The 26,304-nt window shown below is 41.1% G+C and overlaps 1 protein-coding gene across 2 annotated transcripts in view; it reads right to left on the bottom strand.

The window, feature by feature from the left end:
* PLCD1 (phospholipase C delta 1) overlaps positions 1 to 24,064 on the bottom strand; it is an 80,356-nt gene extending 56,292 nt beyond the window's left edge. Inside the window, exon 1 of one of the 2 annotated variants that reach the window (XM_070727160.1) lies at positions 23,839 to 24,064. In XM_070727160.1, coding sequence (XP_070583261.1) covers positions 23,839 to 23,878 — 40 coding nt within the window. In that variant the 5' untranslated portion in view covers positions 23,879 to 24,064. Of the gene's footprint in view, positions 1 to 3,785; positions 3,985 to 23,838 lie in introns of those variants that run through there. The other variant, XM_070727158.1, reaches the window with a different exon arrangement.
* Positions 24,065 to 26,304: the final 2,240 nt, after the last annotated feature.

Raw genomic sequence — 26,304 nt, 5'->3', positions numbered from 1 at the left:
CTCCGTTTGGGCGAGGGGATCTCTGTGGTGGGCAGCCTCGGAAGCTACAGCAACATAGCGCCGAGAAGGCCCAGCTTCAAGGGACCAACAGCCGGGCCTTCTCAGCGCTGCGTTGCTGTAGCCTCCGAGGTGCCCACCGTGGAGATCCCCTCGCCCGAACGTTCAGCAGGAGGGTTCGCCGGCTGTTGGTTTCTTGAAGAAGCCGCCCTCCCCTGTCGCCGCTGTGTAAATCGGAATATTCGTGTAAATTGGAATATTCCAATTTACACCAAATTCGGCTTACGACGGGCCGTGAGAACAGATCCCTGTCGTAAGTCGGGGACTACCTGTATAGCTAAAAACCCAATATCATTAAAACAATCAAAATTACACAATCATCAACATGCATAAATCTTACTAAGAGAGGGGATATTAATTACCCCATGCCTGGCAACATAAATAGGTCTTCATAGTCTTGCGGAAGGCGAGAAGGGTGGGAGAGGTTCGAATCTCTGGAGCGATTTGATTCCAGAAGGACGGGGCTGCCACAGAGAAGGCTCTTCCCCTAGGTCCTTCCCCAGACAACATTGTTTAGTCGACAGGCCAACTCTGTGGGACCTAATCAGCCACTGTCTGAGCAGTGTGGTGGACTAGAAGATTTCCAAGTTTTCTTCCAACACTTTAATTCTCTAATTCTGTTCTGTCACTGTGTAAGGCAGCCATGTTAACTCAAGTCTACCTTGTCTCGAAGAGACCTGACATTTTGCACATAAACAGAAACTTATCTGTCAGCAAGAATCAACCTGAGGATTGACAGGTCTCCAGAAAAGTTGTGTTTAAAAAAAACATCAGGCCAGTGTCTACCTAGAGACTGGATCCACCTATGTGATCATGGGCCAAGAATAGGCAACCACTCAGCACGTCCAGAGCCATCTGTAAATTCCCAGCATTGCAGTAACATCCGTAGCAAAACACAGTGACATTAACAAGCCTCTAAACTCACCACGATGATTTATACAAATATCCTAATTATGTAGAGTACTGGTGTCACAATATCTGATGCAAGGGTGCACGCTGCAGAATTTACATGATGGCATCATCACCATATGTGTCATATTGTAATTCTCGTACAGATGCCCTCAGATGTTGCCCTTCATTAGCTACATTGGCAGAGTGGTTCCCAGAGTTTATTTATTTATTGGACTTTATGCCACCCTTCTCCGAGGACTCGGGGCGTCTCACAACATATAATAAAACAATACATAACATTTCAGGTCCACATATAATCTAAAACTAAAAACCCTAAAAACCAATCATTCCCTTTCAATCAGTTTCTCTGTCCATTCATCGGCCAGGGGGCAAGAATCTAATGGCCCCAAGCATGGCGACATAAGTGATTCTTGAGACACTTGTGGACGGCAAGGAGGTTGGAGAAGTACAGATCTCCGGGGGGCGTTGATTCCAGAGGGCTGGGCCCCCCACAGAGAAGGCTCTTCCCCTAGGCTCCGCCAACCGACATTGTCTAGTTGACGGGACCTGTAGAAGGCCAACTATGTGAGACCTAACTGGTCGCTGGGATTCATGTGGCAGGAGGCGGTCCCGTAGGTAATCTGGCCTGATGCCATGTAGGACTTTATAGGTCATAACCATCACTTTTAATTGCATCCAGAAATCAATCAATCTATCTATCTATCTATCTATCTATCCATCCATCCATCCATCCATCCATCCATCCATCCATTCATTCATTCATTCATTCATTCATTCATTTATTTAGACCAATACATAATACACATTGAAGAGAATAGATATGTAATAATATAAATAAAGAAAAGAACAGAAGAAAAGATATAAAAGTATAGGTGAACATATTTGAAAGGAAGAAAAGGTAAATGAGATAAGGAGCGACAATTGGACAGGGGACGGAAGGCACACTGGTGCACTTATGCACGGCAGCCAATGCAGTCCGTGGAGTGTTGGAAAGTTTGGCTTTTTCAAGCAACCAGCAAAAAGCAACATCTTCAGATTGCAATAATGAAAAGCAGATGCAAAGCAAAAGGATTTTGGAAAACAGTTCATAAGTGGCTACTGGAGATAACAGAAATTGATATAGAACTCACTCCAGAATGCATCCTTATAGGAATAAATACATAAAAAATACCCCCAAAAAATGCAATATCTAATTACCCATATCACTACAGCTGCAAGGATATAAGGATATCCTATGCACAATTCTGGAAAAACAAAGAGACCCCGCCAGAAAATAATATCATAGACAAAATCTTTAGATGTGCAGAAAAGGACAGGATGACCTACGGAGATCAAGGGAATTAGTAACTCAGATTATTATTATGAGATTTGGAATATTTGGTATAATTGGATAAGTAATAAAGGCAAGAGGAACGGAATAAAATGTGAAAGGACGTACAAAAAAAGGAGAAACATATAAAAAGGCAATATAATAAGTGTTTTTATAAAGAGACCACCACCCCGCCTGCTCCCGGTTCCCGACTTCCAGTGGGCCTGATAGGTTCACTTTTTTTGCTCTCCCCAAGCTCCAGAGGCTTTCTTGGAGCCAAGGGAGGGCAAAAATGACCTCCCTCGCTCCCCCAGAAACCCTTCAGAGGCCAAAAATGGCCTCCGAGAGCCTTTGAACAAGCCCAAAATCAGCTGGCCAATACATATATGCACACTAGAGCTTAGCTAGGGCAACAACTCGTGTGCCAGCAGATATGGCTCCGCGTGCCACCTGTGGCACATGTGCCATGGGTTCACCATCACTGAGCTAGACTATAAGTCAATATATATACTTATTCCAGAAAATATCAGGAAAGACTTAATGAACTCAATCTGTATAGTCTGGAGGACAGAAGGAAAAGGGGGGACATGATCGAAACATTTAAATATGTCAAAGGGTTAAATAAGGTCCAGGAGGGAAGTGTTTTTAATAGGAAAGTGAACACAAGAACAAGGGGACACAATCTGAAGTTAGTTGGGGGAAAGATCAAAAGAAACGTGAGAAAATATTATTTCACTGAAAGAGTAGTAGATCCTTGGAACAAACTTCCAGCAGACATGGTTGGTAAATCCACAGTAACTGAATTTAAACATGCCTGGGATAAACATATATCCATCCTAAGATAAAATACAGGATATAGTATAAGGGCAGACTAGATGGACCAGGAGGTCTTTTTCTGCCATCAGTCTTCTATATTTCTAAAATGATAACTGCCTTCTATATCCATACAACTACTAAAAATATACATATCCGTGAAATTCTCAGCATCAGGTAGAAGAAATATTTACTTTCCTATCCTCCCAATATGTCTCCTTATAAACCAAGATTATGTGCTGACTTCAATAGTGAAAGTCACAAAATCTGAGCACAGGAACCTTTTTGCCTTGCTTTTCTCAATATTACCGCAAACCTCAAACAATCGCCAACTACCACACATAAGGAAACGATCTCCCGTTTCAGGCAATTGTTATATGAGAAAAAAAAATCTTCATTCAAAACAGCCACAATCACAACACCTATCCGGGTACGGCAGTAAGTCAAACAAACCCTGCAGCCCACTTCCAGGAATGTTCAAACGACCGAGTATTCCTCTTGGCTCTTTTTAACCAACAAAAAAACATAGCAACAACTATTTCCTTCACAGGTAATGATGTCCCGAATCCCAACAATCAGGAAAACAATCTTTACAAGATTAAAATCTGACTTTGAGGCTGTTGACTTAAAAGGTGAACCTGAGACGCAGAAACCAGCCATCGCCCCTGGATCCGTTGCTCTCGGCGATTCTTACCCAGCCTTTGCCCGTTCAAGGCGGCTACTTTCCGGCTCTCTTCCACCAGCTGAATTTCTTGGGATTTGCTGAGTTTGGGCTGTTTCCTGAAGCATTTCATGGCGCTCCAGGGGAGACACCTGGATTCCGATGTACATCAGGAATTCCCTGGAGGGCTTCCCAAGGGAATCAAGTCCTTTTCTTTTGTGGGAGCGCTGGCAGAAAAAAGCAACTGGCAGTGGAAAGGACCGGATAGGAATGAAGGAGGGGGGAGGAGGAGGAGGAGGAGGTGAAAGAGGCTAAAGGTTGCGCAATCAAGAGTTCAAAAGCAATTAAAACTGAATTAGCTTCCACGTGACACAACAAGGAAAGAGAAGTGGGCAGGGTGGATTTTAGGTTTTGGGAGCCTCGCTGGGTTTATTGTTCTCTCCCAGGGTTCAGCCAGGATGCTGACATTGATTGACTATATTTATTTCCCTTCTTTCCTGCAGGGGGAAAAAAAAGGAAGGATATTACGGGATACTTTTTCTTAATACTGTACCAGTAAGTAGTCGTCTCCTGGCAATATAGCTCCCTTCCTTCTAATTTTCTCATGACAACTTAGGAAGGTAGGACTAAGAAAAGTGAAAGAACAGAATGGAAAATTAATGAGGCTAGGTAGATAACCATAAAATGCAACATATCGTCCAGAAGGGGAGCAGATTTAATGGCAGTTGAGAATGAAAACCTTAATATGAGAATTAATAGACTATCTATCCTGGGTCTTGAAAGCTTAGAACTGCGGCGCCTAAAACACGATTTAAGTATTGCCCACAAGATCATATGCTGCAACGTCCTTCCGGTCAACGACTACTTCAGTTTCAACCGCAACAACACAAGAGCACACAACAGATTCAAACTTAATATTAACCGCTCCAAACTTGACTGTAAAAAATATGACTTTAACAATCGAGTTGTCGAAGTGTGGAACTCATTACCGGACTCAATAGTGTCAACTCCCAACACCCAACACTTCTCCCTTAGACTCTCCACGATTGACCTCTCCAGGTTCCTAAGAGGCCAGTAAGGGGCGTATATAAGTGCACTGATGTGCCTATCGTCCCCTGTCCAATTGTCTTTCCTTATCTCATTTATCATATATATTCTCTCCTTATCTATATCTATGTCTCTATATATATATTATATATATATATCATATATATTCTCTCCTTATCTCTTATATCATATATATTCTCTCCCTCCCATCTACTTCTCTTCTTTTTACTTTCTATCGTCATATATATTACTTAGTGTCTATTCTCTTCCATATGTATTGTATATTGGACAAAGAATGAATTAATAAATAAATAAATAAATAAATAAATAAATAAATAAATAATTGGAGGGTAGATTTTGTGATCAATGGGGATACGGAGCTGTAATTCTTGCGATGTTTTCCAACTTTGACCACTTTTAAGATGGGTGGACTTCAACCCCCAGAATTCCCTAGGCAGCATTAGTGGATTTCAACTACCAGAATTCCCAAATCAGCACGGTTGGACTTCAACTTCCAGAATTTCCAAGCCAGCATAAGTGGACTTTTGAATAGGCTGGAGATTCAGAACAGGACTTCTGGAAGTTGAAGTCCACCCATTTTAAAATGGCCAATAGAAACACTGCTCTAGAGTTATATATGTCAACTAATACACTATCTATCCTTCCTCTGAAGAACCCCTAAATCAGTTATTGTAAATTGGAGGGTTGGGGGACACGGCATATTTAATACTGGGGAATGTTAAGGTTTGAATAGGAAATAAGGCTTGCCATAACCATTTGACTGAAGTCAGGATTTTACCAACTAGAGATGAATGACAAATTTCATGTTTGCATTAACTCTCTAAACTAAAAACAGAATTTATCCCGTTTTTATGTGTGGACCACACACTACAGTTACAAGAAGACATCTTACTGATTTTTAGCCGTTAAATCTAACAATTGGGGACACTAATGGCATAAATCCTGATTAAAGAGCCATGTTCCTCTCTGCCTTTAACATCACAGCAACTGGTATAAAACAGAGAACTAAATTATTTCTTTCGAGAAAGTCACAGGATCTTTGATCAAAGGATCTGACTTCTGTATTGGCCAAGTGTGATTGGACACACAAGGAATTTTGTAATTGGTGCACATGCTCTCAGTGTACATGAAAGAAAAGATACGTTCACCAAGAATCATGACGTACAACACTTAATGATTGTCATAGGGTACAAATAAGCAATCAGGAAACTATAAATCGCAACAAGCAACAAGTTACAGTAAATACAGTCATAAGTGGGAGGAGATGGGTATTAGGAAAGATGAGAAGACTAATAGTAATGGTAATGCAGCCTTATTGAATAGTTTGACAGTGTTGAGGGAATTATTTGTTAGCAGAGTGATGGTGTTCGGGGAAAAACTGTTCTTGTTTCTGGTTGTCTTGGTGTGCAGTGCTCAGTAGCGACGTTTTGAGGGTAGGAGTTGAAACAGTTTATGTCCAGGATTTAAGGGGTCAGTAAATATTTTCACAGCCTTCTTTTTGACTCGTGCAGTATATAGATCCTCAAGGGAAGGCAGGTTGGCAGCAATTGTTTTTTCTGCAGTTCTGGTTATCCTCTGAAGTCTGTGTCTCTCTTGTTGGATTGCAGAACTGAATCAGTTATAGACAGTGAAGGGCTATCAAATTTTTTACTACCACACTGTGAGCGTGGCTTATGCATTTTCTTTCAACATCTTTCAGTGCAAATTGGGTGCTCTGGGGTGGAGCTCCATTTTTGCTACTGCATTCCCCCCCCCATCTGGGCAGAAGCCCACCGCTGGGCTGCCACAAAGAGGGGGTCCACTTATTTTCCAAAGCACTATGATAGACTCCTATGAATCCTCTGTAAAACTGTATCAGCAGCTCCTTGGGCATGAAGTTTGAGCTTCATGAGTTGGCACAGAAAAAAACATTTTAATTCATTTCAATAACATAATACGGGTAGTCCTTGACTTACAACAGTTCATTTAGTAACCGTTCAAAGTTATGTCGACACTGAAAAAAGCGACATATAAAGGTTTTTCACACTTACAACCTTGCTTCACCTTCATGGTCCTATGACCAAAATTCAGGTGCTTGGCAACTGGTTCATATGACAATTGCAGGTCAGGTGAACAACTTTTTGCCACCTTCTCACATGCAAACTCAATCAGGAAGCCAGATTCACTTAACAATTATGTAACTAATTTAACAATTGCAGTGTTACTAACTAAACATATATGGTAAGAAAAAGTAGTAAAATGAGTAGTAAAACTCACATAACAAATGTTTCACAGCAACAGAAATGTTGAGTTCATCAAGAGCCGGGGTGACGCAGCAGGTAGAGTGCTGTACCGCAGGGCACTGAAACTGACTGTAGATCTGCAGGCCAGCAGTTCAAATCTCATCACCGGCTCAAGGTTGACTCAGCCTTCCATCTTTCTGAGGTGGGTAAAATGAGGACCCAGATTGCACGGACAATATGCTAGCTCTATTAAAAAGTGCTATTGCTAACATGTTGTAAGCTGCCCTGAGTCTAAGAAGAAGGATGGCATAAAAATTGAATAAATAAAATAAAAATAAAAATAATTGTGGTCATAATTCAAGGACTACCTGTATAGAGATGGGGTGATTTTATCACCCATAAAATCAAACAAAGAACTTCTGGGGGAATGTAGTGATTTAAGGTTCCAGATTAGAAGCTGGAAGGCATGGGTTTTAAGTCGTGTCTATACGCATGAAAATATCCAGGTGAATTTGGATCGGTTCCTACGGCACCGCTCTTAACCCAGGACTGAGAAGTATAAAAGTATCTTAGGTGGTGGTTTTGGCCAGCGCTTCCAAAAACGTTGCCAAGATAACTGCACAGACTTGTCCTGCGTAGATTCCTAGAATCAGAATCGATAGGAAGAACCATTGTACAAACAACAATTAAACAATTAGATTAGCAGCATAGCCTATGTTGCAAGCTTCTACATCCGCAACTCATTCCTAAAGCACTGAAAATCTTCACCCGTTTCTTTCGGAAAAATGGAATAGACTAACAGGCTAACATGGAGGGTCCTTGGTGCTTCCTGAACCTCGTTGGTTGGAGGTGATGGGTTTTTTGAGATGTTCTTTCAAAACTTACAGCTGAAAATATGATCACACCCAGTGAGTCCATTCTGAACCAGAGGACTGTCAACTTGAGGTCATAAATATCACACTGTCTGGCTGATTGGGCGATTCTTGGAGTTGAAAGTCCACTCGAAAAGCAGAGTTAGAAAGGACCTTGGAGGTCTTCTAGTCCAACCCCCTGCTTAGTAGGAAACCCTACATCATTTCAGACAAATAGTTATACAACATCTTCTTAAAAACTTCCAGTGTTGGAGCATTCATAACTTCTGGAGGCAAGCTGTTCCATGGATCAATTGTTCTAATTGTCAGGAAATTTCTCCTTAGTTCTAAGTTACTTCTCTCCTTGTTTAATTTCCATCTGTTGCTTCTTGTCCTGCCCTCAGCTGCTTTGGTGAATAGTTCAACTCCCTCTTCTTTATGGCAGCTCTTCAAATATTGGGATACTGCTATATTTGCAATATCTTAAAGTTGCCAAGATTGAGAAGCATTACTGTAGACTTTAAACCTATTGCAAGTTTCATATTCGAAATTTTGCAGAACAGAAACTGGAAGTTTGTTGGCTGTACTTGAACTAGAGGTAATCTTCAACTTACAACGCTCCATTTAGTGACCAAGACTACAACAGCATCCTAGAAACATAGAAGATTGACGGCAGAAAAAGACCTCAGGTAATCCCAGACCTGGGCAAGGGGCAGCCCGTGGGTCCGTAGTTATGATGGTGGCCATGTCCCAGGGTTATATGAACATTTTTTGGGATCTTCTGACAAGCAACTACAGAGATTCACTTAACGACTGTGGCAAGAAAGGTGGTAAAGTGAGGCAGAATTAACTTAATAACCGTCTTACTCAGGAGATAGAAATGTTGGCCCCCATTGGGGTCAGAACAGAAGTCAAGGATTATCTGTCTGACCAGTGCACTCTTTTAGAAGCAGATCAGGAGTCCCTTTTGAAGCTCCACAGAAAACATCTAGGGGGGAAGGCAGGTTGTCCTCGACTTACAACGGTTCATTTACTGACCGTTCAAAGTCGCAACGGCCCTGAAAAAAGTGACTTATGCCCCTTTTTCACATTTACGACCTTCGCATATACAGTACTAGATAGAACTAAGTTAATTATATTAGTCCGGCCCTCTAAAACCATCCCAATTTCTCATGCGGCAAAATTAATTGCCCACCCCTGCCTAATCCTCAATTTACAATGATCCATTTAGTGACTAAGATTACAACAGCATCCTCACAATCATTCATTTAGTGACCAAGTTTACAACAGCACTGAAAAATGACAGTTTTTCACCCTTTTGACTGTTGCCGCTTTGCCATCAAAATTCGGACTCTGGGTAACTGGCTCCTATTTATGATGGTTGCAGATGGGGCCATTTGGTCACTTTCTACAACCTTCTTACAGACCAAGTCAATAGAGAAACCAAATTCAGTTAACTTTATTAAACTTAACAATTATTGCAGTGATTCACAAGAAAGGTTGAAAAATGGGTCAAGTCTCACTTAGCAGCTGTCTTGCTTAACAACAGAAATTTTGGGCTTAATTGTGGTCATATGTCAAGGACTACCTGCACAACTGCTCAAAAACTCTAGAATCCAGAAGACAAGACAAAGTCATTGTTGGCCCATGATTCAGTCTTCCTTGCAATACTGTACTGGCACAAATGATGTGAGAGATTTTTCCTAGTTTCAGCATTCTCTCTCATGATAGCCCTTGTTGAATGATTGTCACACGATCCAATGATGCAATATAAGAAAATGCTACCTAGCTTATTATACTGTCATCTTTATACATGCTAGCCAACATCCTTGAGGAACTCATCTTCAGATGAGTAACTTCTGGAAAATCAGTGAAATGATTCATCCTGGATTTTAGAAAGAAATTATTCTAGGGCAGCATTTCTCAGCCTTGGTAACTTAAAGGATGGGTGGACTTCAACTCCCAGAGTTTGGCTGGGGAATTCTGGGAATTGAAGTCCTCCCATCTTAAAGTTACCAAGCCTGAGAAACACTGATCCACAGGTGCCCTGACATGATTGACATTGAGCTGGCCATTCCAAGTTTTGCAGAACAGAAACTGGAAGTTTGGTGGCTGTACTTGAAATACAGGTAATCCTCAACTTACAACCCCCCATTTAGGAGCCAAGGTTACAATAGCATTTTCACAACCATTTATTTAGTGACCAAGATGTTTCCAAATGTAAAATAATGCACTTGGGGAAAAGGAATCCTCAATATGAGTATTGTATTGGCAGTTCTGTGTTAGCAAAAACTTCAGAAGAGAAGGATTTAGGGGTAGTGATTTCTGACAGTCTCAAAATGGGTGAACAGTGCAGTCAGGCGGTAGGGAAAGCAAGTAGGATGCTTGGCTGCATAGCTAGAGGTATAACAAGCAGGAAGAGGGAGATTGTGATCCCGCTATATAGAGCGCTGGTGAGACCACATTTGGAATACTGTGTTCAGTTCTGGAGACCTCACCTACAAAAAGATATTGACAAAATTGAACGGGTCCAAAGACGGGCTACAAGAATGGTGGAAGGTCTTAAGCATAAAACTTATCAGGAAAGACTTAATAAACTCAATCTGTATAGTCTGGAGGACAGAAGGAAAAGGGGGGACATGATCGAAACATTTAAATATATTAAAGGGTTAAATAAAGTCCAGGAGGGAAGTGTTTTTAATAGGAAAGTGAACACAAGAACCAGGGGACACAATCTGAAGTTAGTTGGGGGAAAGATCAAAAGCAACATGAGAAAATATTATTTTACTGAAAGAGTAGTAGATCCTTGGAACAAACTTCCAGCAGACGTGGTAGATAAATCCACAGTAACTGAATTTAAACATGCCTGGGATAAACATATATCCATCCTAAGATAAAATACAGAAAATAGTATAAGGGCAGACTAGATGGACCATGAGGTCTTTTTCTGCCGTCAGACTTCTATGTTTCTATGTTTCTAAGACTACAACAGCATCCTCGAAACATAGAAACATAGAAGATTGGCGGCAGAAAAAGACCTCATGGTCCATCTAGTCTGCCCTTATACTATTTCCTGTATTTTATCTTAGGACGGATATATGTTTATCCCAAGCATGTTTAAATTCAGTTCCTGTGGATTTACCAACCACGTCTGCTGGACGTATGTTTCCAGGATCTACTACACTTTCAGTAAAATAATATTTTCTCATGTTGCTTCTGATCTTTCCCCCAACTAACCTCAGATTGTGCCCCCTCGTTCTTGATCCTCATAATCATTCATTTAGTGACTAAGTTTTCAAGGCCTAATCCAACTCTGATGGAACCCTCAATAAGATCAAGTTTGAGACCCCTGTTCTAGTCCAACTCTCTGCACAATCAGGAAACCCTATCTACCATGTCAGACAAGTGGCTCTCCAATCTCTTCTTTAAAACTTCCTGTGATGGAACACTCACACCTTCTGAAGGCAAGCCATTCCACTGGATAATTGTTCCTCACTCTCGGGCAATTTCTCCTTAGTTCTAAGTTACTTATCTCCTTGTTTAGTTTCCATCCCTTGCTTCTTGTTCTACCCTCAGGTGAAAAGCTTGACCCACCTCTGTTTTTGTGGCAACTCCTTAAAAGACTACAATATCACCCCAGTCCTGCCTAATTCCCAGCACACGTCCTTCATGTGTTTTAGCCTTCAGTCCCATAATCATCTTTGCTGCTGCTATCATGTCATTAAAGTAGGAAAGGATTAATTAAGTCTGTTTATAAATGGTAGGTGTTGTGGTTGGCTCTGGCCCAGCTCCTGCCCCAGGGAATGTGGAGGTGGATGCAGGGGAAACTTCAACATGTCATAGGCCTGTTTTATTGCCGACAGAGTCAGGTAGTGCAGTTTCCTCAGACGAAGAAGAAGGTGGGAGTGACTTGGAAGAGGGGGGCTTGGCACAAAGCCCAGGAAGTCAATCTTCCTTCTACCTTACTCCTTACGTGGATTTTTTTTTAAAATTCACTGCACCTCCTGGAACAAATTAACAATGAATATTAAGGTACAATTGAACAATCTTTAGAGAATGCAGATTGCCTGATGCTATAACTTGCAAAGACATTTATCTGGGCAACAGTATATTACACCACTGGAAGGATAACCCTACCGGCACATGGCATCAATATAGGCAGTCCTCGACTTAAGACGACAATTGAGCCCAAAATGGTTGCTGCTAAATGAAATATTTGTTAAGTGAGTTTTGTCCCATTTTATGACCTTTCTCGCTACAGTTGTTAAGTGAATCATCGTAGTTCTTAAGTGAGTTGATACGGTTGTTAAGGGAATCTTGACTTCCTCATTGACTTTGATTGTCAGAAGGTTGCCAAAGGGGAATCAGGAGTTGGGCGGCTTAAAAGTTAAATAAATTAAATAAAATAAATAATTTTTTAAAATGTTAAACCAAAACAAAATTATGTTTCTAAGTGAGACATTTATCAAGTGAGTTCCGTCCCATTTTCTCACCCCATTTTGTTAAGTGAATCTCTGAAGTTGCTAAATTTCCTACATGGTCGTTAAATGAATCTGGCTTCCACGTTGACTTTGCCTGTCAGAAAGTCGCAAAAAGGGGCCCATTTATTATTATTATTATTATTATTATTATTATTATTATTATTATTATTATTTAGTTGTATATGCCGCCCCTCTCCGAGGATTCGGGACGGCTTAAAACGTATTAAAAAGATAATATACATCAAGATACAATTAATTTAAATTAAAAGTTAAATTTAAAAACTAAAGAAACAATTAAAATATACACATATCCATTCAAACAAGCCCACTATATATTCGTCGGCCAGGGCATCTAATAACCCCAAGCTTGGAGGCACAGGTGAGTGTTTAGATTCCCATGAAAGGCGAGGAGGGTGGAGGCAGTATGAATCTCCAGGGGAAGCTGATTCCAGAGGGCCGGGGCCTCCACAGAGAAGGCTCTTCCCCCAGGTCCCACCAAGCGACATTATCTAGTTGACGGGACCTGTAGAAGACTGACTCTGTGGGACCTAACCAGTCATTGGGGTTCATGTGCCAAGAAGCAGTCCCATAAGTAATCTGGTCCCATGCCTTGTAGGGCTTTATAGGTCATAACCAACACTTTGAATTGAGTCCGGAAACCAGTTGGCAGCCAATGTGGAGTGTTGGAGAGATGTGGACATATGATCCAAGCACTCTACAACTGTCATAAATGTGAGTCATTTGTCAAGCATCCAAATATAAATCTCATGACTCTGGGGATGCTGTACTGGTGGTAAGTGTGAAAAATGCTCCTAAGTCACCTTTTAAAGTGTCACTTGTAACTTCGAATGGCCACTGAGTGAACTGTTGTAAGTCAAAAACTACCTGCAATTATTTTTTCACTTCTATCCCATACAAGCTCCTTCTCAGAATCAGAGGGAGGTTTGGCAATTTGTCTTTGGTAGCTCCTGCTAACTTTATCTGCAGTTCCCCACTGGTAGTCTTATCTTGTGCAGAGTCATTGTTGTGAAAGAAGTACTTCCTCCAAGTAAAAATAATCACAATAAATCACAATCTCCTAGAGGCAGAATTGATTTACAGGCTTTTAGTATAATAATCATCAGGCTCCACCTTGTGGAACTGCCAAAGGGATCATTGGCAAGGGTTTTACTAAAACAATATACAGTGTTCCCCCGATTTTCGCAGGTTCAAACTTCGCGAATAGCCTATACCACGGTTTTTAAAAAAATATTAATTAAAGAATACTTCGCAGGGGTTTTTCTATACCACGGTTATTCCCGCCCGATGACATCATACGTCATTGCCAAACTAATAATTTTTGCAAATAAATAACAAAAAAAAAATTGTTAATAAATAATTATGTTTATAAATATCAGGATCACTAAGTGTCTTATTCAATGGTGAGTACCAGTAATAATGGTGAGTAAATGGTTGTTAAGGGAATGGGAAATGGTAATTTAGGGGTTTAAAGTGTTAAGGGAAGGCTTGTGATATTGTCCATAGCCAAAAATGGTGTATTTACTTCCGCATCTCTACTTCGCGGAAATTCGACTTTCGCAGGCAGTCTCAGAACGCATCCCCCGCGAAAATCAAAGGAACATTGTACAGTATATTAGCATCAGCAATAGCATTTAGACATATTGTTCTGTCTGGGTTCCCCCAGACGTCAACACCAACTAAAAAGAGTAGCCAGACACGCTGGTAAAAAGCAAAATCATTTTATATCTTTGAAAACAAACACAGATAACAAAAACTGTTCTTACAAACTGGAATGCTATTGAGATGATAGATGTTAGCTAACTATCATCCAGTTAGACTATTGCAATGCGCTCTACATGGGGCTACGCTTGAAGAGTATTTGGAGACTTCAGCCGGTGCAAAATGCAGTGGCGCAGGCAATAATGGGCGTACCAAGGTACGCTCGTATTGCTCCATCTTTATGCAAGCTGCATTGGTTGCCAGTCGATCTCCGAACACAATTCAAGGAGTTGGTTATCACCTTTAAAGCCCTAAATGGCTCAGGGCCAGACAATTTACGGGACTGCCTCCTTCCTCATACCTTGCTGTGGCCAGTAAGAGCCTACAGAGTCGGCCTTCTCCAGGTCCTGTCTTCCAAACAATGCCGGTTGGTGGAACCTCAGGGAAGAGCCTTCTCTGTGGTGGCTCTTGATGCTTTGGAATCAACTGCCTCCAGAGACCTGTACTATCTCTACCCTACCGGTTTTCTGGAAAGCTGTTAAGACCTGGTTTTTCCGGCAAGCCTGGAATTAGATTGATTGTAATGTATGCATGGTTCTGTTTATAATATTATTGTTTTGCTGCATTGTTGATTTTATTGTTGTATTGTTACTACTTTTACTATTGTATTTATGACTGTTGTTAGCTGCTCTGAGTCCGTTTTGGAATGAGCAGCAGAATGAATGAATGAATGAATGAATGAATGAATGAATGAATGAATGAATGAATGAATGAACTAACTAACCAACTAACTAGATGGATGGATGGACAGACGGACAGACAGATGGATAAGGGGAGAGACAGACAGACTGGCGGACTTTAAAGACAGACAGATAAGATAGCACAGGGGCATAAAAGTGTTACAGCCTGTCTATTTAGCAGCTGCATAAAGGATACTTTTCCCAAGCAGAAATCTTACAAGAGAGCTCTTCAGCAACCTTCATTGAAATGCAAAGGGCGTTTCTAGGAGCCCACGAATTGCAACATGCCAATTACAGCTATTTTTTTTTTTAACCCAATTAAAGGATTACAGGCTCTCCTCTTTTCTCCTCAAAAAGGAGAGTCACATAACTAACTTAGCAACTGAGTTAGCAACTATGACAGTGTTTTTCAACCATGGCAACTTTAAAGGTGGGTGGACTTCAATTCCCAGAATTCCTCAGTCAGCTTTGTGGGGAGCTCAAGTCCATCCATCTTGAGAGACACTGAACTTGTGGCATGAAAGTTCATAAAATAGGAGCAAAGTTATTTCATGACTGTTTTGCTTGGCAGCAGAACTTTTGGGCTCAAATATGGTTACGACTGAAGGCAAAAAAATAAATATATCCTGTGTGTCCCAGGATAATGTTGCAATCTGGGTCACTCTAGAAGTGTGTGTGCTGTTCTCCGCGTGGTATTTATAGTGCCGCTTGTATGTGGTTTTCCAGTGAACATCTGAAAAAGCCACATGCAACAGACACTATAAATAGCATTTAGCAATAGCACTTAAGATGTATATACAGTTCAAAGTGCTTTACAGCCCTCTTTAAGTGGTTTATAGAGTCAGCCTAGGATCCTCATTTTACCCACCTCTGAAGGATGGAAGGCTGAGTCCACCTTGAGTCTGGTGAGATTCGATCTGCCAAACTGCTGGCAGCTGGTGATCAGCAGAAGTAGCCTACATTTAAGTATTGCCCACAAGATCATACGCTGCAACGTCCTTCCAGTCAACGACTACTTCAGCTTCAACCGCAACAACACAAGAGCACACAACAGATTCAAACTTAATATTAACCGCTCCAAACTTGACTGTAAAAAATATGACTTTAACAATCGAGTTGTTGAAGTGTGGAACTCATTACCGGACTCAATAGTGTCAACTCCCAACCCCCAACACTTCTCCCTTAGACTCTCCACGATTGACCTCTCCAGGTTCCTAAGAGGCCAGTAAGGGGCGTATATAAGTGCACTGATGTGCCTATCGTCCCCTGTCCAATTGTCTTTCCTTATCTCATTTATCATATATATTCTCTCCTTATCTATATCTATGTCTCTCTATATATATTATATACAGTATATATATATCATATATATTCTCTCCTTATCTCTTATATCATATATATTCTCTCCCTCCCATCTACTTCTCTTCTTTTTACTTTCTATCGTTATATATATTACTTAATGTCTATTCTCTTCCATATGTATTGTATATTGGACAAAGAATAAAATAAATAAATAAATAAAAATAAAATAAATAAATACAGTACTGCACTCTAACCACTGCACCACCAAGGCTCTTCCCAGAGGGCATCTCACAGAGAGAAGTTCGTTGAAGATGGGCTTCAGCACAAATCCGAAAACTTGGAAGATAAAAACCTCTGATCCCTCTGATCAACTCAGATTTGTTCCTCAAATCAAGGACTGCTTATACCAGAGGCCTTCAAACTTGGCAACTTTAAGACTTGTGGACTTCAACTCCCAGAATTCTCCAGCCAGCTATGTGGCTGGAGAATTCTGGGAGTTGAAGTCCACAAGTCTTAAAGTTACCAAGTTTGAGGACCCTGGCTTATACAACATATCCTGTGTGGCATTGTTACATATATTAACCACTAGGAGGCAGTACATGACAAGAGTCATTCGTTTTGGAAATGGTCTGGTACAGGGGTAGGCAAAGTTGGCTCTTCTATGACATGTGGACTTCAACTCCCAGAATTCCTGAACTAGCATGATTGGCTCAGGAATTCTGGGAGTGGAAGTCCACAAGTCACAGAAGAGCCAACTTTGCCTACCCCTGGTCTGCTATACTATCTGACATATTGGTGGGGAATTCTGGGAGCTGAAGTGCACCTATATGTCACAAAGAAGAGAAAGTCAACCTATTCTCCAAAGCACTAGATGGATGGAAACTAATCAAGGAGAGAAGCAACCTGGAACTAAGGAGAAATTTCCTGACAGGGAAAACAATTATTGCATTTTTCAGAGTATAAGACACACCTCCCCCCAACCCCAAAAAAGGCTGAAAATTTGGGTGCGTCTTATACTCTGAATGTAGCTTTTGTAAGCTTTTTTTCCCAGCCCTAATGAGGGTGTTAACAATCTTCCCTGCTTGCAGGCTTGTTTTCATTGCTACTCTGCAGTTTTTTCCCCAGCCCTAAGTCTTTGCAAGCTTTTTTTCATTCCTACTCCCTCCGAAAAAGGGGAGAAAATGATGTGATGAACATAAGAACCTAAGAAGAGCCCTGCTGAATCAGGCCAAAGTCCATCGAGTCCAGCATTCTGCGTCACACAGTGGCCCACCAATTGTCCACGGGGATCTTGAGCAGAAAGAGAAGGCCCTCCCTTTCCCTTGACCCCCAACAAATGGGACCCAAGGGAACCCTGCCTGCCTCAACCAACATAGAGGCAGCACTTGGACATCCCTTTCAATAACCACCGATACACTTGGCATCCATGAATCTGTCTAATCCTGCCTTGAAGCTCTCCAGGCTGACTGCTGTCATGACCTCTTCTGGAAGGGAATTCCATCAACCAAGGACCCTCTGGGTGAAGACATATTTCCCTTGATTTGTCTTCACTTTCTTACCTATGAGCTTTAGGGAGTTCTCCCTCGTCCTAGTATTGTGTGATAGAGAAAATAATTTTTCTCTATCCACCTTTTCTATCCCATGCATGATTTTATACACTTCGATCAAGTCACCCCTTCAACGCTGTCTTTCACGGCTGAATAGACCAAGGCGTTGCAACCTGGTTTCATAAGGGAGGGGCTCCATTCCCTTCATCATTCTTGTTGCCCTTTTTTGCACCTTTTCCAGTTCCATTATATCCTTCTTGAGGTGCGGTGACCAGATGAAGCTGACCAGACTAAGGATGCTAGCCAGATGAATACCTGGTAGGTAGATTCCCCCCCCCCCTCTATTTTCCTTCCCCAAAACTAGGGTTCATCGTATACTCCAAAAAACATGGTAACCAGTGGAACAACTTGCCTCCAGAAGTTATGGGCTCCCCATCACTGGAGGTTTTAAGAAGAGATTGGACAACCATTTGTCTGAAATGGCATAGGGCAGTTATGGTGAAGCTTTTTTGCTTTGCGTGCCAAAGGGGATGTGTGGGGGGGGAGGTGCTAGCATGAGCTCAGATGGCCGAAAATCAACTGACCAGCGCACACATGCATGCTGGAGCATCATAGGACAACACCTCACGTACCCTCCAATATGGCTCCAGATGCCACCTGTGGCATGTATGCCATAGGGTTGCCATCACGGGCATAAGGTTTCCTGCCTGAGGAGGGGTTGGACTAGAAGACCTTCAAGGTCCCTTCTGTTATTCTGTTAACATGCGGGGGGAAACAAATCAGAATACAGTGGTACCTATACTTAAGAACTTAATTCGTTCTGTGACCAGGTTCTTAAGTAGAAATGTTCTTAAGAGGAAGCAATTTTTCCCATAGGAAATGTAAAAGCAAATCATGCATGCATTTCCATTAGGAAAGAAATAAAAGCTTGGAATTTGGGTGGGAGGAGGAGGAGGAAGAAGAGGAGGAGGACAGTAGCTGCCGAAGGAAGGTGTGAGGGGAATCAAAAGAATCCAAAACTTTAAGGCTTTTTTTTAAAAAAGAAGGACTCTGAGGGGGTGAGGAGGAGCACGCACCTCCCATACCTCCGGCGCGAGATTGCCTCCCATACACTGCGCCAGAGAGAGAAACCCTGGGGGAATGGCAGGAAACTGGCCAGGCCTTCGTGCCGCTCTCAAATTTCCTGTGAAATTTTTCTGGTTCAGGTTCTTAAGTAGAAAATGGTTCTTAAGAAGAGGCAAAAAAATCTTGAGTGTGTTTTATATTCCAAATGTAGCTTTTGGAAGCTTTTTTTTCTTATCTAGAAAAATTCTTAAGTAGAGGCGTTCTTAAGTAGAGGTACCACTGTACAGGTAATCTTCGATTTATGTCACCAACTTCTTTTAATGACCCCATAATCCCTTGCAGGGTGGAGTCTGGGCAACTGACTGGAGCTAGCAGAGTATTTTAATGGCCAAATGCCCTTCCTATCACCAATGCGGAGTTTTGTTCAACAGATATATTCTCAGTCTGCTCACAGAAAGAAATATCTGCCTCTACCTAGGATCGAACTTACAGCACCCTGCTAAGTGAGGCAAGAGCTCCACATTTAGGCCATCGCACCACTCCAGTCTTTGATTTATGTGACCTTTTGTTTTTAGACTTTTTAAATGCATTATTGTTATTTTAGATTCTAACTATTAGATTTGTCATTATATATTGTTTTTATCATTGCTGTAAGCCGCCCCGAGTCTACGGAGAAGGGCAGCATACAAATCTAATTAATAATAATAATAATAATAATAATAATAATAATAATAATAATAATAATAATAATTCTGGATGGACCTATCTGGGAGGGCTATCTATGGCCCATATAGGAATTCTCTTCCTGTCATGGTCACCTGACTGCACTTAAGCCAATCAACAACCAGGCCACGTTAACAATCATCAGCCCATTTTCCATAGTCATGTGACCATGGTTTATGACAGCTTTGCTAAAAATCAATATTTTCTTTTAGCTGCTTCAGCTAATGAGTGCAGGGTTCACTTTAAGACCATAGATTTAATGAACATAGTGATTAATGACTGCCATAAAAATGAGGGTAGACCACTGCAAGAATAACATTCGCCCAATTTTGGAAATTGGATCATACCCCATCTACCCTAAATTTCATTAACAAAGCCCATGAATGTGCTGAGCTGACAAAAATGACCCTCGAACTACAGGATAAAGAGGAATCAGAGTTCTACAAAGCGTGGAATAAATGGTACACCTGGCTGGATAAAAGACAATATACAGTTCCATCATGATCTTTTTACCCTTCACCCAAACCTATAAAATAATATTATGAATCATTGGTAAAAGGATGAACAAATCCCAAACCACAAAACTCAAAACTTAACCCAAGTTTAGAAACCTAAAACTTTTATCTATATTGATAGTAAAGATCTTAAAAGCTGTAGAGTAATCGGGTCAACAGGTAAGTTGACACTATTTACGACATTTGATGAACTTCTTTCTTCTTTCTTTCTTCTTTTTTATTTTTAATTTTTTCTTCTTTTCTCTTTCTCCCTCTTTTCTCTCTTTTTCTTTCTCTCTCTTTAGCTTTTCCTCTTTATTTTCTACCTTTACGTGTGTATTTTATTTTATAACTGCATACTCTAAATTCATATAAATTTGTACTAATATTTACATAGTCCTTTTGCTTTCTGTATCCCCTCCCCCATTTATTTTCAATAAAGATTATATTTTATTTTTTTAAAATGACGGTAAAATCTGGGTTAGCCACACGGCTGATCCATTTTATGACTTTCAAGAGTTATGGTTTTAATGGGCAGGCTTTATTATGGTCGTAACTAGAGGACGTGTGGTTGGTGTGATGAAGGATGGAAGCCGCTCTTTAATTTTTTTGCGCTTTGAACCTTCTGAACTTTTTTTCCTTTCAAGTTTGGTTTACAAGTTATTAAAAACTTCAACAAGGTTATAAAAAAAAGGAAGCAAATTACTTAAATCTATTTCCTGTTAAGTCCCTTGCTGTACAAAGACTTTTCTAGCCCAGTTCGCCCAATTCTGGCCTGTAACATTATAGGTAATCCTCAACTTTTAAGGCCAAAATTTCTGCTTTTAAGTGAGACATTTGTTATAAGTGAGTGTTGCTCCATTATATGACCTTTCTTGACACAGTTGTTAAGTGAATCACTGCCACTGATAAGTTAACTCAGATTTAGATTACTAGTAAAGTTTGAAGGGACCTTGTAATAATTAATAATTAATAATAATGATTTACTAGATTTCTATGCCGCCCCTCTCGGCTCACAACAATAGCTCATCTACTCCAACCCTCCACTCAAGCAGGAGTCCCTACACCCGTGATGGTGAACTTATAGTACACATGCCACAGATGGCACATGGAGCCATATCCGAGGGCATGTGAGATGTTGCCCTATGTTAGTTCCAGCGCATGTGCGTGCGCTGGCCAGCTGATTTTCAGCCTTGGGAAAGGCCATTTTGCCCTCCGGATGCTTCAGGGAAGCGTCCCCGAAGCCCCCGAATGTAAAAAAAACACCCAATGGACAAACCAGAAGTTCAGAAAATGCACTTCCGGTTTGCACATTGGGCTGTTTTTTGGACTCCCGGGCTTCAGGGACACTTCCTTGAAACCTCTGGGGTGAGAAAAACAGCCCTTCAGGCAAACCGGAAGTCTGTTTTTCCACACTTCCGGTTTGGCCATTTTTTTCACAACCCAGGCTTCAGTGAGGCCTGTGCTTGGGGCCAACATGGGGGGGAGTATGCGTGGAAGGAGGGAAGGAGGGAAGGAGTGTGGACACGTGTGAACATGCTAGCACACCCACACACCTCTTTTTAGCTTCAGGGACAAAAAATGTTCACGTACATAAGTGCACTAGTGTGCCTTTCGTCCCCTGTCCAATTGTCTTTCCTTTCTCTCACTTATCATATATATTTTCTTTCTTTCATATATCCTCTCCTCTAAGTTCACTTTACCCTTATATATATTACTACATGTCTATTTTTCTTCCTATGTATTTGTGTATTGGACAAATGAATAAATAAATAAAAATAAATAAAAATAAAATCACTGCGGCCTACACCATCACTGCGGCCTACACCATTTCAGACAAATGGCCGTCCAATCTCCTCAACCTCCACAGGGAACTCCTGTTCCACTGTTTGATCGCTCTCACTGTTAGAAAGTCCCTCCTTATTTCCAGGTTGAATCTCTCCTTGGTCAGCTTCCATCCTTGATTCCTTATCTGGCCTTCTTGTACTTTGGAAAACATAAGTGAACCTGGCTTACGCATTGATTTTGCTTATCAGATGGTTATAAAAAGTAATCACATGACATTGGGATACTGGGATCACCTTTTGCACAGCAATGGTCATAAGTATGAACCAGCTGCCAAGCATCTGAATTTCGATCACATGATCGTGGGGACACTGTGAGGGTCGTAACTGTGAAAATTAGTATTCCGTGCTTCACCGAAAATAAGACCCTGTTGTCAGGCCGAAGCCATTGTTTGGAGTTAGAGACTCTGGCCTGCCACAAGTAACATAGTACTGAGGGAATTGGGGACGGGTAGTTGCAGGAGAGGGAAAGATACTAGCCACAACAAATTCTTTCCAGAAGATTCAAGGTCATCCTTTGTTCGGCACCAGACAGAAGTACAGGGGAGGATCGTGGACGTTGAGAAAACCGGACTGGCCCATGTGATGAACTTGTGAGTGTGGGGACAAGGGATGAATCTTAACGTGGGCAGAGAATTGTAGGACAAGTTAATATTGGAATGGCTACAGTTCATAACCAACATGGCTCTGTTAATAAATTGGAACTTGGATGAAGGCAAGGTTTGGACTAGGATTTATTTCTCAGATGCTTTTTGGAACACTGACACCCATCATATATTTTTTGAACCCTGAAATAAGTGCTTGGCCTTATTGCCATACACTCAAAAGAGTGATTGGATTTATTATCAGGGGATATCTTATTTTGGGGGGAAACAGGGTAATAATTCACTTTTTTCAGTGTCATTATAACTTTGAATAGTTACTAAATGAACAGTTGTAAGTCGAGGACTTCTTGAATTAGAAAACTGGAGCTCAGAGACCTTTGGATCTAGAGAAACACTTATGTTTAATACCCCGTTGCGCTTTTCATTTTAAATAAAGCTAGCTGACCAATTGGCCTCATCCCCCTCTCAAAAATGCTCTGCAAAAGTGAAGGAGTGGGGCTGGACTGTAGCTCTGCTTTGCAATACAATGAAACACTTTGAAAGGTTAAATAAAGATAAGGTAAAGATAAAACGTGTGGTAAAACAGGGAGGGAAGGAAAGACCCCGTGGGGAAGAAAAGAGAAAAATAAAAAATGATGGATGGATGGATGAATAGCTGGAAGGAAGGAAGAGAGAAGAAAAGGGAAAAGGAAAAAGAGAGAGAAAGAAAGGGAGCAAAAAAGAGAAAGAAGGAAAGAAAAAATAAAGAGAGAGAAAAACAGAGAGAAGGAAAAGAAAAGAAAGAAAATGAGAGAGGAAGTAAAACAGAGAAGAAAAAAAGAAAAAGTGACAGAATGAGAAAGAAAAGAAAGAAAAAGAAAGAAAATAAAAGAGAGAGAAGAGAGAGAAAGAGGGGGAAAGTCAGAAAAGAAAAATGAAAAATGAAAGAAAAAACAGAAAGAGAGAAAAAAGAAAGGGAGAGAGAAAGAGAGAAAAGAAAAAAGAGAGAGAAGAAAAGAGAAAGAGAAAAAGAGAGAAGAAAGAAAAATGACAGACAGAATGAAAAAGAGAGAGAAAAGAGAAAGAAAAGAAGAGAGAGAAAGAAAGAGAGGGGACGAGAAAGACAGAAAAGAAAAGAAATTAGAAAAGAAAAAAGGTTTTCAGGGACTCGAGTAAAAAACACAGCTTCGATATAAACCTCCTTAAATCCAAAGTCTCCTTCATAATTGCCGGCACAGGAAGCTCCCATGCTGAGCCAGGATTATGGATCTTGGAGCCTCTTTCTCTCCTTCCCCCACCCAGATCGAGACGGACTCCCGTGCCCATAGTTTGCACCAGCTTTGTGTCCTAAGACGGTAGTCCCTACACACCATCGGAGGCATCGCACCAGACCCGGAGCGTGGCAAAATCCACCCACAGCCACCACCACCCGCAATTCCCACTCACCGTTGTAGGCCGAAGACGAGGATGACCCCCTGAGTTCCATAGCCGGGGCAGCGTGCAAGAGAAATCACAACGGCGGCGTCCCAAAAGTGGAAAAGTAGCGTTGGAGCTGCTCAGGTTTTCCTGGAGTGCTTACTTCTTTCGGTCACTCCCTGCAGAGAAAAGGCTGGAAGAAAACGGCTCGTTCCGACGACTCCGGACTCATTGGCAGCTTTCTCTAAGCAGCGCCTGGGAATAGAGAGAGAAAAAGGGCTTTTGGATACGACAGCCAGCTGGGCGTGAGCGATTGTGGGTGGGTGTGTATGCGTGGATCTCTTGTGCCCCGGCCAAGGGCCGCCCTCTCTTTGCAATCCCATCTCGAAAGAAGCGAGAGGGAGAAGGAAGAGGGGGGAAAGGAGAAGAAAAAAATATTGCGATCCCCACCCAGCTGTTTTGTAACTGCCCTAAACTCTTCACTAAGTTGGCAAAAAAGTATTTAAAAGATTCGCAAGGGCGGGCCGCGGACAGACGCGCGTGGAAGCGCGGCATTCCGCAGGAAATAACAAGATTGCAAGGGCGCACCTCGCTTCTCCGGATTGAAGAAACTTTAAGGCTTAAAATTTAAAATTTAAGGCATCTAAGTTTTAAGTCTGGGGTCCTCAAACTTTGAAACTTTAAGGCTTGTAGACTTTAACTCCCAGAATTCTCCAGCTATGAGCATAGCTGGCTGGAGAATTCTGGGAGTTGAAATCCACAAGCCTTAAAGTTGCCAAGTTTGACTTGTGGACTTGTAAGACTTGTGGACTTTAACTCCCAGAATTCTCCAGCTCCACTTTCCCCTGATTCCCCTGCGCTGAAATAAAAAATAAAGGGATACAGTTAACATCATCAAGCTATTATAGTAGAATTTTCTATTCTAGGGGAAGAGCCTTCTCTGTGTGGGCCCCAGCCCTCTGGAATCATCTCCCCCCCAGAGATTTGCACTGCCTTCTGCAAGAGTCTTAAGGCTCACTTATGTCACTAGACTTGGGGCAATTAGATCTTGGTCCCCTGGCCGATGAATGTTATATGTGGCTGAGACATACACACATATATACAGTATATGAAAAGAAATGATTGAGTGAACCTAGTTCCCTACAGTGAATGGGTGAAATATATGTCATGTAATTCCAGTAAAGGGTTACCAAAATTTTTACTACCACACTGTGGGCGTGGCTTATGCAGGACGCCCTGCATTTTCTTTCAACATCTTTCGGTGTAAATTGGGTGCTCTGGGATGGAGCTCCATTTTTGCTACCCTTCCCCATCAAGGTAGTAGCCCACACCTGTGTAATTCCCTGCATGTTTGTTTCAGTGTTTAATTAATTTGCCAATTATAAGATCTGTGGACCAACTCCCAGAATTCCCCAACCAACATAAGGAATTCTGGGAGTTGAAGTCCACACTTCTTAAAGAAATTGTATTTTATTCTTTTTTTGTTTCTTTATTTTTTCTTTTCTTCCTTGCTTCCTTCATTCCTTCCTTCCTCCTTCCTTCCTTCCTTCCTTCTTTCTTTTTCTCTTCCTTTCTTTTTCCTCTTTCTTTTGTTCTTTCTCTTCTTTCTCTCTTTATTTTTACTTTTCCTTCCTTCCTTCCTTCCTTCCTTGTGCTATTTCTTTCAAATGTTTCTAATGAATAAATTCATTTTTTAATAATGTTTCTGAAGAAACATCACTCTCTTTCCCTACAATGAAAAAAAAAAATTTACTTAGCTAAGGGTTAGTTAAGCGTGGTTTAGCATATGTTCAGTTGACATTACCTACTCTCCAATTTTGACTCTGATCAACAGCCTGACGGCTTCCACGGAAGAATCGAGGTTAAAGTTTCTAAAAGTTTGAAAAATGTCCTACTTGTAGTGGAGGGAGGAGAATCACCACCACCACAACCCTTTTTCTTTAAAATTTGGCTGGTGAAACCGGCTTTCTCTGCCACACCCCGGTTGAATTTCCAGCATGCCATTGATAAAAATAGACGCATTCGACCAGAAAACCAAACAAAATAGCCATTCTAATCAGAAAGAGAAGTAAAACTTTAAATGCATGATCTAATTTGAGTGACGACACTTCAAAAGCCGGATGACTTTTTATATAGGGCGCAAAACAATTTGTGGTCTTCAGCTTTGTAATTTTGAAACATAGAATTTGGAGAGCCCTCCCAAGGTTAAAAAACCAGAGCACAATGTGACTTTTTAGTTACTTCTCACTTTGCCAACTCTGCGGAAAAAGGAGAACAGTCTAAAAACAAAACACAAAAAAAATCAAATTCCTAGTGAGTGGCAAAGATCATTGGATTAATTACTGGCACGTTTAATATGTATTTCACTGTAATATACAGTATTTATCTATATATTGTAGTTTACTGGATTAGCCACAACTGATTGGATTTTTTTTTTAGAAGATATTCGAGCAAACAATGGAACCGTCAAAGGAAATCGCAAAGAATCCCATATAC

This window comes from Erythrolamprus reginae, chromosome Z (assembly GCF_031021105.1).
Source record: "Erythrolamprus reginae isolate rEryReg1 chromosome Z, rEryReg1.hap1, whole genome shotgun sequence".
In the NCBI taxonomy this organism is placed as follows: domain Eukaryota; kingdom Metazoa; phylum Chordata; class Lepidosauria; order Squamata; family Dipsadidae; genus Erythrolamprus; species Erythrolamprus reginae.
Note: the sequence above shows the minus strand (reverse complement) of the source record. Positions and strands in the feature narration are given on the sequence as shown.